This window comes from Gekko japonicus, unplaced genomic scaffold (genome assembly GCF_001447785.1).
Source record: "Gekko japonicus isolate JY-2015 unplaced genomic scaffold, Gekko_japonicus_V1.1 scaffold300, whole genome shotgun sequence".
Taxonomy (NCBI): Eukaryota; Metazoa; Chordata; class Lepidosauria; order Squamata; family Gekkonidae; genus Gekko; species Gekko japonicus.
Window position 1 is genome coordinate 1,041,638 of NW_015169179.1, and position 14,950 is coordinate 1,056,587.

The following is a 14,950-nucleotide window of genomic DNA, read 5'->3' on the forward strand; positions in this document are numbered from 1 at the left end:
ATATGTTGCAATGTGTAAGTTTGACCCAAGTAAGTTGCAATGTGTAGTTTGACCCAAAGCCCATTGACTTCAGTAGACTTAGGTATAGTTCTGTTCGAAAGCAAGAAATTGCAAGTAGATAAATAGGTACCACACTTCGGTGGGAAGGTAACAGCGTTCCGTGCACCTTGGTGTTTAGTCATGCCGGCCACATGACCACGGAAACGTCTTCGGACAGCGCTGGCTCTTTGGCTTTGAAACGGAGATGAGCACCGCAACCCTAGAGTCGGATTCGACTGGCTTTCGAGCAAGGGAACCTTTACCTTTTTACAAGGCCTCTTAAGTGCATGTTAATACTTGGCTAGAGGCCTGATCAGAATCATCCAGAACACCTGGCTCTCTACACATGTGCACAAGCAATGGGCCTTAGAGCTCAGCAATCCACCAGAGGTCCTAACTCATAGGTTGAAGATTGCTGGCTTAGAGGATAGTTGAGGTGAAGACAACACAGCCTTCAGATACCAATACACTGATGTGTGGATTATCCATGTTCTTTTCGGAGCTACATTGCGAAGTCAGAAAAGCAGTTCTTCACAAGGCTGTTAATCCTTAGTGACACAGAGAGTGCCTGAGCTGGTAGAACAGCTGTAATGTCTATGAATAGCCCAATTCCTCTTTGTTTAGAAATCTCCTGTCATCCCATTGAGATCTGTGGTATGATGCAATTAATGGAATTGTTTGTGTGCCCCAAGAACATTTCATCACGTTATATATACTAAGCCAGAACGTGTCTGAGAACAACCAATAACAAAAGAATAACTATATGATAAAAGCCATGAAACAAAATAAAGGCTGAAAAATGGAAACAAAGATCAAGATTTGTTGTTTTAGCGTACTGTGTTCTGCCCTCATTCGTCATCCATCTTATGCATGCTGGAGAAAAGGCATCTTTCAGTGCACATGCGAGTGTTGTTAATTTAGGACAGAAAGCTGAAGAGAGCCACTAAATTCTGGCCAATGTGAATTTTACACTTACATTTAAGACACAGAAAACCAAAAGCATTGTAGTATAATGTGTGAATGCCCTGATACAAAACAGCCACTCACCTAGTAACTTGCACACTTTACCACAAGGTAAAGACAGTGAATATATGCCTCCAGTGGTATTAACTATTATATTTCCTAGTGAAATAGATCATACTCTTCCCATTGGACTCACAGAAGGTATTTAACTCCATTGGTTTTGAATGAGTTAATATGATCAGAGGTGTAAATTATCAGTTGTGGGAAGCTACAAATCTTTGAAAGTTTTAATCACACGTGCTCATCGAATAATTTCTTCACCTGGCATGGGTAAGCCTCATTTTAATCACAATGAACCGTGTGTACTTATACCTGTTAGCCCAGTTTTTCAGGCTTGCTGGGTGGAATGGTTTTGTGGTACCAGAATAGGGTAGTGAGACAACCAGACGTCTCAGTTGGTTTACCTGAACATACCAGTTTGACAATGACTGTTTTAAAATAGCTTGGCACTCTATCAAGTATGTTGCAGGAAAACATTACGTTTATTAATGCTTCAATGGAATTTCACTCTACACACTGCTCCTCCCTGTTCCGACTTGCTTTGCCTTGCCATTCCCCTCCCATTTGCAGGCATATATGTGCGTATACAGCTGCATCAATGTGTTGTCTGCTTCAAAGACATTCTATACAACATAAAGGAGCTTCCAGAAGAGCTTTCTTCTCTACCACCCTTTAGTCATGGCTGCAAAGGTTTCTCAGTGGCAGAGCTATCTTCAAGTGATTAAATCTCGTGAGGGCCAGAGAATGGAGTATTTCCAGAAAGCAGAGAACATTTTGCTCATTGTACTGGAAAGAGTCAATGCCATGGATCCTAGGTTCATAGTGGATTATTCAAGAAATCTGGAAGCCTTGGAATTTGCACTCTGTGCCACTGAGGATGAAGTAACTATGGAGGTTCCTTTGTGCATGGATGCTGATGCTCTCCTTGTACAGGAGTGTTCAGGTGAACAGAGTGACTCTGAGAAAGTTACTCATGGAAATTACCAGATGCCAGGCTCTTGCTATTTGGGGGTACCAAAGGAAGGAAATCAGCTAGAAAAGTGGACCAAAGAAGATGTGTTCAGTATGGTAGGCAGTACTGAATCCAGTGGACACATTGTACCAGGCAAGATCCTCCAACTCCTGAAAGACCTCATTGTGGCTGCCATTGTTTATTGCAAGCGTCAGTTCCTCATCAAGCCAGGTAATCTAAGAGGAAAATAGAAAAGCACTGTGTGTGTGTGTGTGTGTGTGAGAGAGAGAGAGAGAGAGAGAGAGAGAGAGAGAGAGAGAGAGAGAGAGAGAGAGAGAGAGACTCTGGAGGAAGAACTGGCAACTAATATACAAGAAGATATGATATAGAGTATCGCTCAGACCAATGTCTAGATGACCACTCCTTAAAAGGAGCTTTTATGTGGATGTTGTTTGACTGAGCTGCCTTGTGTGTGTATGTGCTGGAAAGATATTTTTTACAAACACAGCTGACATGAATTGTATAGGCTAAGGCAGGGTAGGGCTCTTAAAATAAACACATTGAGTGCATAATGGTAGTACTCATAAAAGGGAATAACCATAGGACTGGGTGGGGCTCTTTTCTGTGAAGTCAAAATATCCGCTAACTGCACCTTAGCTCTTATTCAGTAGGACTACAATAGTGCACTAACCTCTTTGGCTATAATAAATTGGTTCAGGTAGATAGTCTTCTTGCTGCTAATAATAATAATAATAATAATAATAATAATAATTATTATTATTATTATTGTGTGAGTACTAACACTGAAGCCGAGACAAACAAGAACTCTACAAGTATATTGTTATATTAACACTTTTATTAATAACATTTAGATTAACATGGATATTATCTCCATCTCTTGGGTTTTTAGTGTAGTGTGGTTATCTATCCTTTATTCTTAGATGTTAGCCCCCTCCCTTATATTTTCTTTGTAGTTTTGTAGTCTTATAAAAATAATAAAAATATCCCTCCAGGGATGCCAAAAAACCCCAAAACTAATAATAGTAATTATTATTATTATTGTTGTTGTTGTTAATGGGCATAGGCATGTATTACAGTGCTAGTGTGGTGAACTCTTTTATTTAAAAAATAAAGTATGGGTTGGTGAGTGCTTCTAACTTCACACAGTATCCCTCCCACATTTTAATTTTGTTAAGATTATGCAAACATTAGGTTGAAGACTTGTGTATCTCATCATTTACTGCATCATAAAAAACAACAACCCTCTCTGTGATATTAAAACAATCACATTTGTATCATATCCAAGACTGCATTGTATGGATGAAACGTATTTTGCCACTAACAAAATATTATACTTTGGAATACTGAGCAAATGTATATCACTACAACAGAAATGCAGCCCTGAGGGAAGATTTGAGGATTATGCAGATCAAATGAGCAACAAGTGCTGATTTATTGTGCAACCATAAATTGGTCATGTGCAAAGACAAGTTGTCAGCGAACTAATTCTGTTTATATAATGTGAAGAACAACACGAAAGGTGTGTGTGAGCAATATCAAACTAGAGGTATGGAAGCTATGTAATTTCACTGAAAAAATTCTGGAAGTCTTGAAGACTGCTGGATCTCACTCTGGATGGATACTCCAGTCAAATCACCTCTAAATGACTACCTGATTTATTGCTGGAAAAACTAAAGGCAATATGTTGTAATCCTGGCCACAGCATCCTTATATACCATACACCATGGTAGAGAGCTGATGTGCCGGATTGTTCTTGGCTAATTTCAATAATGAGAGAATGGAATGCTATTCAAAATGGTGACAAGCTGAAAGAGCAGAAAGTCACCATCAAGATATTGTAAAGTAATGTGGAACATGGAAGTGAAACCTGTGTCTATTTGGGGTTTTGCTTTCCCAATTTTGCTCTTGCATTTTTGTGTTCTCTTTGTAGCATCATTTTTGGTGATTCCTCTTTCTTCCTACTGCAAGGAAGGGTGTGGATTGTCCATAACTGGAACTGTATTGAGCAGTTCAGATTATACATAAAATGCTTTCCTGTGTTCCATTTCCCAGATTCTGTGTTACCCTGGCAATTGGTATAACATGTGTTGTAAAAACTGCCACATATTTCCATATATCAAACCACACTGCTAACTTTTGCAGCAGGTTCAACTCAATTCTTGTAGCAGAGAATGTGGCTAGTAGGGACTGAGGCTGCAAGAGCCACTTGTTGAAAACATGTATTTGGCAACTTGTTAACACAGCTTGTTCTTTGAAAAATGCAGACTTGGAACAGACCCTGAGGGAGGCAATTATATATTTACATGGGGCGTGTTGTCAGTTCCTTCTCTAAACTCCCAATTCTTCCCTTCCCACCTGCAAACTATCTTTCCCAATCATTTATGTATTATTTCCTCAAGCAGGGAGTGGTGTTATGTTCTGAATACTATCATATACTCCTTTTTTAAAAAGGTTCTACCATTCTTGCAAGGAACTCAGGGCAGTGTACATGGTTCTCTGTTCTTCATGACAGCCTTGTAAGACAGGTTAGGCTAAGAGACGGTGAGTAGGCCAAGGTTACTCTGTTAGCTTAATGGCAGGCTGGTTTTCATGCCATCAGACAGTGACACTTTCTTGTCTAAATTTTTCACGCAGGATCCTGTGGATGGGAAGGGGTATAATTAGGGTTCCAAGTTCTGGGCTGGGAAATACCTTGAGATTTTTGGGGTGGAGCCTGTGGAGGACAGGGTTTGGGGAGGGGAGGAACCTCAACATGATATAATACCATATAGTCCAACCTTCAAAGCAGCCATTTGTCTCCAATCTTGGCTGCCCTGAGATCAATTGTAATAGTGGGAGATATCCAGGTGGTACCTGGAGGTTGGCAACCCTGGGTATAATCCTCAAAAATTATGTCCCCCATTGGACAGGGAAGAATTACAGCCAGAAACGTGTTTCCCACTGAAATCAAAACCAAACAAATTAAATAACAATGAATTAACAAAGTTTGAGTAAAAATGGCACCTTTAGGACCAACAAAGTTTTATTCAAGGTATAAGCTTTTGTGTGCATGCACACTTCCTCAGAGACATTGGAATGGAAGTTACCAGTCCATACATAGAGGTAGAGGGTGAGCAGCAAATAAGCACACAGCATATTAAATTTGTATTTAAATATTTATTTCCTTCACTATGTTTCCCCCTGGAATTAAGCCCAAACAAATGGTGACCATATAAACTAAGCTTGTTATTCCAGTTTGGTCCTTGCATCTGTCAAACAACTTTAATATGCTGCATGCTAATTTGCTGCTCACCCTATATGTATGGGTCTGTTTCTGAAGAAGTGTGCATGCATGAAACTTTGTTAGTCTTAAAGGTGCCAATGGACTCGAACTTTGTTCTGCTGCTTCAGACCAACACAGCTACCCCACCTGAATCTATCTACAACAAATGAAGGTATTTGAACAAAACCTAATCACATTTTTAAAAAGAAAATGACATTAACTATTTAAAATTGTACACATTCATACAGCATAGAGATCCCCACAGTGTCCAATGGTGCAACTCTCAGCAGAGTTACATCCTTTTAAGCCCACTGAACTCCTTGTCCAAACAATGTATTGTTCCTTAGTGACCTTTTCTTTATCTCCTCTGCTTGGAAATAGACTATGCTGTTGTTCTGCTAGTCTTGACTGGTTGGTAAGCCTCTTTATACTTAGGGAAAGCTTTGCACAAGTTTGCTTTGAGCCAAAGGACCCTCCTCCAATTATATCTTTGCTGGTTTTCAGTGTACTCCTTGCTGATGCTACAGCCTCTATTGCCTCATTTCAATTCAGTCCTGATATCTAGGGCAAAAAAGGAAAGAATACCAGGAAATCATTTCAACAGTTGAATCATGGTTGATCCCTTGAGTCAGATTTTACAATGGAAAAGGGGAGTTTTGGGTATTGCATATCTCAGCACTGAATGATTTTGGCCAGGGGTCATTTCGTAGAAAAAGAGCTAGGGGAACTCATTAGCATAACTCATTAGCATATGTCACACCCCCTGACATCAGGGGCCCGGCGGTGGACCTGCAAGGCCAGCGGGAGTGCGAGGAAGCCCCGCCAAGGCCCTCCCTGGCCCCAGGCAGGCAGGGGTGGGGAGAGGCGGGGAGGAAGCAACTTACCCTCCCTCTTCTCCTGCCTCCTCCTGGCTGAATGAGGGCTGGAAGCGGGGCGGCCGGAAGCGGGGGGCGGGGCTTCATCATGTGCCCCGTCCCCCTGCACCTCACCCGGGGGAACTGCGTTCCCCCACATTCCCCCCCTAAATGACCTCTGGTTTTGGCTGTTATGTAGTAATAAAAGCAATACATTCTGACGTATCTGCTACAAGATTCTGGGGCTGTAGTTTGAGAAAGGACTACCAACAGGGTTTTCTGGGCTCACTACAAAATTTGTTCAGTTCCATTCCCTTCCTGTAGTGTATTCAAAGCTGCCTTGAATGCAGGACATGTTGTGAAACATCTAATTGAAGTGTAATGTAAAGCTTCATCCTGGGCTAGGATCCAAAGACATCCAATCGTATCGCTAGCCCAGGAAGTAACAAGCCATTCACTTCACAGCAAGTTCCCTGAGCGGGAACGTCCGTGATTGGTTCTTATATGAACAACCTCATTGGTTGGTATTTGTACAGTGGGTGTGGCTACATTAGCCGGGAATGTTTAAAAGCAGGACAGCTGCAATGTAAAGGCTGTTCTGGCTATCAGATGTTGATTCGTGTTGGAGTTGTGTTCGAGTTGAAGAATAAAGTTGTGTTCTTGCTGAATCACTCTCCGACCACTTTGTTAAGCAAGCGACTTAACACTTCCCGGCAAACACCTGACCCCATATACTGCTTTGAGGCCTTGGAAGAAGATGAATAGAATAAACAGGTAGCAAGCTGTGAAATGGCTGGTGCAGGAAAAGAACCAACAAGCATAGCCAACAAAAGGAACACTAAAAAACAAATCAAAGTCCAAACATGTCCCCAGCCTCTTTCCCCGTTGCTCCTGTCACACCTACCTCTTGGCAAAATTTATTGGGATAAAAGCTTGCATGAAGACACAAGGTTTGCCAGGTTAACATGTCCACACTGAGGGTCAAGCCAGAAATGATGATGAGTGATCTGTAACTGGATATTCCTGGGTTTTTAAAAAGGGAAATAGCAGCTGTGCTGGGCTCAGTTCAGGACAGGGCTGTAGTGTGAGAGGAGAGAGGGATTGGTCCTCCCCCATGCAGTTTTGTTAATTCAAACCAAATGCCCTGCCATGATCTGTTATCATGATTTGATCAACAAGACTGTAGGGAGGGGGAGATCTACATCCGCTTTCCCTCTGCACTGTTGTCCCAGTCCAAATCAGGGCTGTATGAAACAGCCAGTGTGGTGTAGTGGTTAGGAGCGTGGACTCTAATCTGGGAAAACTGGGTTTGATTCCCCACTCCTTCACATACAGCTGCTGGTGTGACCTTGGGTCCTGGAAAGAGCTCTCTCAGCCTCACCAGCCTCACAGGGTGTCTGTTGTGGGGAGGGGAAGGGAAAGGAGATTGTAAGCCACTTTGGGACTCCTTCGGGTTCTTCGAACTGGTAGGAGATTGGGCTTGCTCCCAGTTTGGCCCTTAGTTTCCTATGTACCCTTACTGCAGGCCCACTTTCAGAATGGGACCGTTATAACTTTTAATGACCCTCTCAACCTGTTTTGATTGTTCTATAATGGTTCGATGCTGCTGCTCAGAGAGACAAAGTTTCTACTGTCATACCACTCTTCTTGAAGCATCCCTTTGGCAGTCCAGGTAAACAAATGATTTCACTTGACAAGGGGTGTATTTTGCTAGTTGTTTTGTTACTGCTGCTTCCAATAAGTACCTGGAACAAATTGCTAGGATTGCTTGTTCAACTTTTGTATTGGTTGACTTACACATTATTTGCTGTTAGGCGAGCTAAAAGTCATTCCACAACCATTTTACACTTTAGCTTAGATTTTAGAAAGAACACAACACTCTTTGAGCTCTACACGTATAATGGATGGTTCTACTTATTGTAGGTTTAAAATAATCCTTCTGTGGAAAAGACCTGAGAATAACTATACAATCTGAATGAGAAAAATCCAACTATATATCACAACTGTTATTTTTAGTGCATTGCAGAGAATGCTCAAAAACAAAATTTCAGAGCTGAGATCCTCAAGGGAAACAAGATGACAAAGTTGTTGCAAGAAGCTGAACAGGGTTTTTAAAATTAGCAGGAAAGTTAGAGAACAGGATTGATACCGGTGGCTCAGTGGCTATGAGCCTATCTTTCTACTCTAGGGTTGCCAGCTCCAGGCTGGGAAATACCTGGAGATTTGGGTGGTGGAACCTGAGGAGGGTGGGGTTTGGGGAGGGGCTTCAATGGGGTACAATTCGATAGAGTCCACCTTCCCAGTTGGCCATTTTCTCCAGGTGAACTGATCTCTGTTGTCTGGACATCAGTTGTAATAGCAGGCGATCTCTAGCCACCACCTGGAGTCTGGCAACCCTGCCCCCATTCTCTCAGAGGAAGATTACTTTAAGAAGACCAGGCTTCAAAACTCTGCTTGCCAAGGATATAACTACGTGACTTTGGACCAGTCTCTCTGAGCCTAACCTACCTCACAGGGTTTTATTTATTTGCTTCATTTATATCCTGCCTTTTTCTCCAGTGGGGATCCAAAGCAGCCTGCATCTTTCTCCTCTTTCCATTTTATTCTCACAACAACCCTGTGCTGGAGGCTAGGCTGAGAGTGTGTGACAGTCCCATGGTCACCAGCAAGTTTCCATGGCAGAGTGTGGATTCAAGCCTGGATCTTAAAAGGGGATTAGACAGATTCATGGTGGAGAGGTCTATCAGTGGCTGAATGTGGAGGTTCCCCTCAGAGGCAGTCAACCTCTGCATCTCAGAGCCAGGAGGCAATATCAGGGGAAGGCCTTGGCCTCTATGCCCTGTTGTTAGCCCTCCAGAGGAACTGATTGGCCACGGTTTGATCCAGTAGGGTTCTTCTTATGTTCTTCCAGATTCTAGTCTGAAACTCTATTACACCAACAAGACAGAATGGAGAAGGAAATAATTATGTATGCTACCCAGAGGTCCTTGGATGAAGGGTGGAATAAAAATGTGCTAATAAATAAAATGGGCAGAGTGTGTCTCAGCATACAGCTTATATTCTATTCCAACAGACTACATTTGGAACCTGTTGGCATTTTATTATTTTGGGAAACACTGGTTTTTTTGTACTTAAACCATATTTTAGGGATTCTATACACCAGAGATCCAGAAAGCTATTTTCCATATCAAATATACATACAGCCTATGTCCACAAAGGAACAGCTTTTAAGAACAATGACTAGCTTTGCAGTTGTCATAATAATGAATAAATATGTGGTCAGGATTTCCTAGCAACCTATCAGTTAAACAGAACCTGCAATACTACGGTTGAAATGGTATCATGAAACAATGTGGTCATCTTAACCCTCCTCCCTACAGGTTTTTTTTTATCCCCTGCTCTTTGTTTGGATATGAGGAATACTTTGAAATGCAGTATTCAGCAAATTATTCCACAAACGGAAAATGCTGAACAGCGATGGCTTGGGCCTTTACCTTAAGAAAATTCCCCATGGAGTGCTCCCCTGGAGCACTGTTGGTGCCCAGGAGCAAGGAAAGCTGAGGCTGAACAGTACTGGTTGTGCCAGTTTAGTCAGTGGCAGCAGACGTAGGCTCACCCCTTGCCTTCTCCTGTACTTCTGCTTGGTAGGTCCTGTTGGTGCTGTTTGGCTCAGGTTAGCTCCTGGGATATTTCGATGGCTCATTCTGCCCCTAGTGTGGAACATGCAAAAATACCAAGAAAGAATCGTGGCGGGGGAATATCAAGTGGCTAAAATATCGTGGGAATATCAAGTGGCTAAAATATCGTGATGACGAGGAAGCAACTACTTCAGAAGTACAAATTGTGGTTTCAATAGCACAGTAGTAGAGTATATGCAGAATATGTGAAAGAGGGTTGGGAAAGCACAAACTGAGGGGAAAAGCGGAAATTTGGTGTGTTAGAAATGATGACTTTGGTAATGCGGTTTGGAGCACACAAGTCTGCAGAATTTTCCACTAGTTCAATACGGAGGGAGACAATATTTTGTGGCCAGCAGTTTACAAGGATTATCTACAAACTTCCTTCAGATATATTAATAGGGGGCCCAATCCAGCAAACGTTATTCACATTTAAATCCCAGTGACAGCAATAAAAAGAGCATACAGTGGAAGCCTAAACATATTTATCTTTTAGTGTGTTTAAAATTGTAGCCTCAGTTGCAATTAATTTGTTTTATTGATTTCAATAAGACATTTTTACAAGTAACTTTTGCTGGACTGCATCTGGGGCATACTGTAAATTGTGCCAGTGACCCATATGCTATTTCCCCTCCCCAGTCATATTATACAAATTGTTATTTCTTTAAGGGGGTTTATATTGATTAGTTTCTGCCATTTCTGATATCTGTGCTAACTCTCAAAGGAAATGAGACCTGACCTGGAATAAGAACAGAGCAGGCAACCCAAATAGAGGGATGGTGGGCAAATCTACAACTCTGTTCCACTGATTGTGTTCAAAGGGTTGCCAACATCTGCTGGGAAATTCCTGGAGATTTGGGGGTGGAGCTTGGGGAGGGCAGGGTTTGTGGAGGGAAGGGACCTCAATGGGATATAATGCAATAGAGTCCACCATCCAAAGCAAAGCAGCCATTTTCTCCAGGGGAACTGATCTCTGTAGGAAATCAGCTGTAATTCTGGGAGATCTCCAGGCTCCATCTGGAGGTTGGCAGCCTAGTTCATTCTCTTGCCCTTCTCCAGGTGAAATCAGCGCAGAGAGGCTAAAGGAAGATGACATGCAACTTCCATTGCTGATATCCAGTGGCTGGAAAATGATCTGCTTCAACATTGTCCCTGTAGTGAGGAGAAAACAGAACGCTCTGAAGTTCAACAACAATTGGCGAGAAAGAGGTTTTCCACAAGGCAGCTTGTGGAAAGTCACTCAGGAGGCTGACTACATCCCTGCCAGTTACTATCACTGGAGGTAAACATGATACTGTACTCAATATACATTGTCTGGGGGGGAAAGGATATATTTCCTTTGTGATATTCCCTCTTGCCAGACCTGATGGCTGATCTTCTGCCATCTTGCAGGATCACCCTCAGGCTCGCCAGGCTTCAGAATGGGAATTTGCTAGTAGTGTGTGGAGAATGCTGGAGAGCAGATTTCCTAAAATCCTGCATACTGGCTATATCTATCCTCCTGTAGCACAAACTTTTTGTATACCTGAGGCAGGCACGAGGATTGGAATTGTATTTTCTTTTAGGTGATAACAGAAATTCAATGGATTCCACCAATCTCCATCTTTTGATGTAACTCTAAAGTATTCTAGTTATTTTCTATGATAAATAAATTGGAAGGACAATGAAAGCAAAATGCTGCAGAAACATTACACAATGTACTCAGCACTCCATATTCTGCCAAGCCTTTATTTAACATTTTAATTAGCTCCAGAGTGAGTGAAATCTATTTTTGGTCCACCTCCCAGCTTAGCCTAACAAAATGATCGGACTTATTTACAGAAATGCTAAAATATGGATTTTGGTTGCAAGTGAGCATCATCTGGGCTAATTCATAGCTAGGCCATGTTCAGCAGTGAAATAAAATCCATGTTTGCATTTTTCATACTTGTAAACAGAACAAAAAAGCAATACTGATTATAATGCATATTTCATTTTAAAAATGGGTCTTACTCTCTCTATACCACTGTACAGAATTTTGTTACAGACCAAACTGCATTACTTGTAAAATGCTCTTAATGCTGCAGCTTGGAGTTCAGGCTGGCAAAATGCATGATTTCTCTGCTTGTAGGAAAATGCTGATTCCTCCTGGACCTGTTCATTACCAGAGAATGCAGGCCGTACCATGTTTCCTTATGAGCGATAAATAAGCTGGATGAATATTCATCGGGGGTTATTTAGGTTTGTTGTTGTTCAGTCGCACAGTCGAGTCCGACTCTTTGCGACCCCATGGACCAGATCACGCCAGGCCTTCCTGTGTTCCGCCATCCTCTGAAGTTGGCTCAATTTCATGTTTGTTGCATCTATGACACTGTCTAACCATCTCATCCTTTGCCATCCCTGTCTTCTTTGACCTTCAATCTTTCCCAGAATCAGGGTCTTCTCCAGTGAGTGCTCCCTTCTCATTTGGTGGCCAAAGTATTTGAGCTTCAGTTTCATTATCTGGCCTTCCAGGGAACAGTCAGGGTTGATTAATTTTAGGATTGGCTGATTAGATCTTCTTGCAGTCCAAGGGACTCTAAAGAGTCTTCTCCAGCACCATAGTTCAAAAGAATCTATTCTTTGGCGCTCGGCCTTCCTTATAGTCCAACTCTCGCAGCCATACATGACTACTGGGAATACCATTGCTTTGACCATGCGGACTTTTGTTGGCAGGGTGATGTCTCTACTTTTTATCATGCTGTTTAGGTTCGCCATCGCTTTCCTCCCAAGAAGCAGGCGTCTTTTAATTTCATGGCTGCTGCCACTGTCTGCGGTTATCTCTTGTTGACTATAAAGGCCACACAATTTTTTCTATGAGATTCCTGGCCACAATAGAAGATATAATGGTCTTCTGAGTTAAATTCGCCCATTCCTGTCCACTTTAGTTCACTGATTCCGAAGATTTTGATGTTCAGTCTTGCCATCTCATTTTTGACTACGTCAAGCTTACCTTGATTCATAGATCTTACATTCCAGGTTCCTATGCAGTATTGTTCTTTGCAACATCCGACTTTCCTTTCACCATCAGACACATCCACAACTGAGCGTCCTTTTGGCTTTGGCCCAGCCGCTTCACTCTTTCTGGGGTTACTTGTACTTGCCCTCTGCTCTTCCTCAGTAGCATATTGGACACCTTCCGACCTGAGGGGCTCATCTTCCAGCATCATGTCTTTTAGCCTTTTGATACTGTCCATGGGGTTTTCTTGGCAAAGATACTGGAGTGGGTTGCCATTTCCTTCTCCAGTGGATCACACTTAGACTGAGTTCTCTGCTGTGGCCTGTCCGTCTTGGGTGGCCCTCCACGGCATAGCCCACAGCCTCATCGAACCACAGAAGCCCCCTCGCCATGACAAGGCAGTGATCCATGAGGGGGTATTTAGGTTAGGGTTTAGCATACGGGTTTGGATTAGGTAATTGATTCTTGCTGTAATTCTGTGATAGATTCTATACTGTAAAATTACAATTCTTGGGGCAATTAACTCACCATCAAGAATCTCTGCAGTATCCTTAATAATGCTTGATTTACTTTTAACTACCAGAGAAGATATCTCCATGACTTTCCTAGGCAACTTGTTCAGACATGAGTATCTCCTCATTATCTCTTCATAAAACTTCTGAAGGGTGGGGATCAGGAGCAGATTATGTACATTTTATAAAAATAAACTAGATGCTATTTTAAATTCTTAATTACAGTGTTTTCCTCATGTACAAGATGTTACCACTTTGGTGTGGAGAGGTATAGAATTGAAAACCAGGTTCTGGTGATAATACAGGACTTAGAGTTGCGGGGAAACAGTGCTGTTTGGGCCCAAAATAAGGACCTACAGTTGAGACATCATTCACAGAATATGAGACCAATTTTTCACAGAGCCTAAGCAACAGAAAAAGGGAGAAGATCATCTAATTGTTATCACCCACTGGAAAGATTTTAACTGCCCTTTGAGGATCTTGATGTTCTTCAACTTTTCTATCCATGGAAGATTTGAATGTTCTACTGTAGTGTAGTTTGGACAATGCTATGACACTTGCACAGACAATGTCAGTAGACCAACAGAAAAGAAATTTTGCATATTTCAGTATAAATAGATCCACTGGGTACATTTGTCTTCTCTTTGATAATTCTGTCACAGCTTTTTTCTCCCCTGAATACTCACTGAAATGTCCACCTCAGAAACAGAGCTGTCCAGTCCTTAAAGAAGTGCTTGCTGAATGATTTGAATGTCATCTTAGAAGAAGGCGGTGGTGGTGGAGAATGAGGTTCACTTTGTGGTCATTAGCTGACTCAGAGGTAAAAATTTAGTATAGTTAACTATGAGAAGATATCTGGAACCTTTGTAATTGGGAAGCCACAGCACAAAGTTACAGTCTGACCAGTAGAAAAGTAGCTCTAACTGAGCAGGTTCTCCATTCAAATAGGAGAAAGTGACCATCATCTCCACAGTCCCTATACTCCCTATGTAGCCATCTCCACAAAAGGGCACTGGCTTGGAGTACTAATGTGCAGGCACAATTGTTAATTTGTATCACCAACTCTCATCATGAATGTCAGCACTGTTTCATATATATATATAATACATAAGAACATAAGAGAAACCAATGATGGATCAGGCCAATGGCCTGTCCAGTCCAACACTCTGTCACACAGTGGCCAAAAATACCAGATGCCATCAGGAGGTCCACCAGTGGGGCCAGGACACTAGAAGCCCTCCCACTGTTGCCCCCCCACCAAGAATACAAAACATCACTTGCCCCAGACTGAGAGTTCCTATTTATACCTTGTGGCTAATAGCTACTGATGGATCTCTGCTCCATATGTTTATGTAATTCCTTCTTCAAGCTATCCCTGCTTGTAGCCACCACCACCTCCTGTGGCAGTGAATTCCATGTGTTAATTACTCTTTGGGTGAAGAAGTACTTCCTTTTATCTGTTCTAACCCGTCTGCTCAGTAACTACATTGAGTGCCTACAAGTTCTTGTATTGTGGGAAAGGGAGAAAAGTACTTCTTTCTCGACCTGCTCTATCCCATGCATAATCTTATAAACCTCGATCATGTCACCCCTCAGCCATCATTTCTCCAAGCTAAAGAGCCCAAGCACTTTA

At 42.1% G+C, this 14,950-nt stretch overlaps 1 protein-coding gene across 1 annotated transcript in view; it reads left to right on the forward strand.

Annotated features, from left to right (window-relative positions):
* The first annotated feature begins 1,740 nt into the window (after positions 1-1,740).
* Positions 1,741-14,950, forward strand: part of LOC107114550 (chromosome unknown open reading frame, human C2orf54) — a 29,276-nt gene continuing 16,066 nt past the window's right edge. Inside the window, exons 1-2 of the mRNA XM_015416079.1 lie at positions 1,741-2,245; positions 10,888-11,110. Of these exons, the coding sequence (XP_015271565.1) occupies positions 1,741-2,245; positions 10,888-11,110 (728 nt within the window). The remainder of the gene's footprint in view (positions 2,246-10,887; positions 11,111-14,950) is intronic.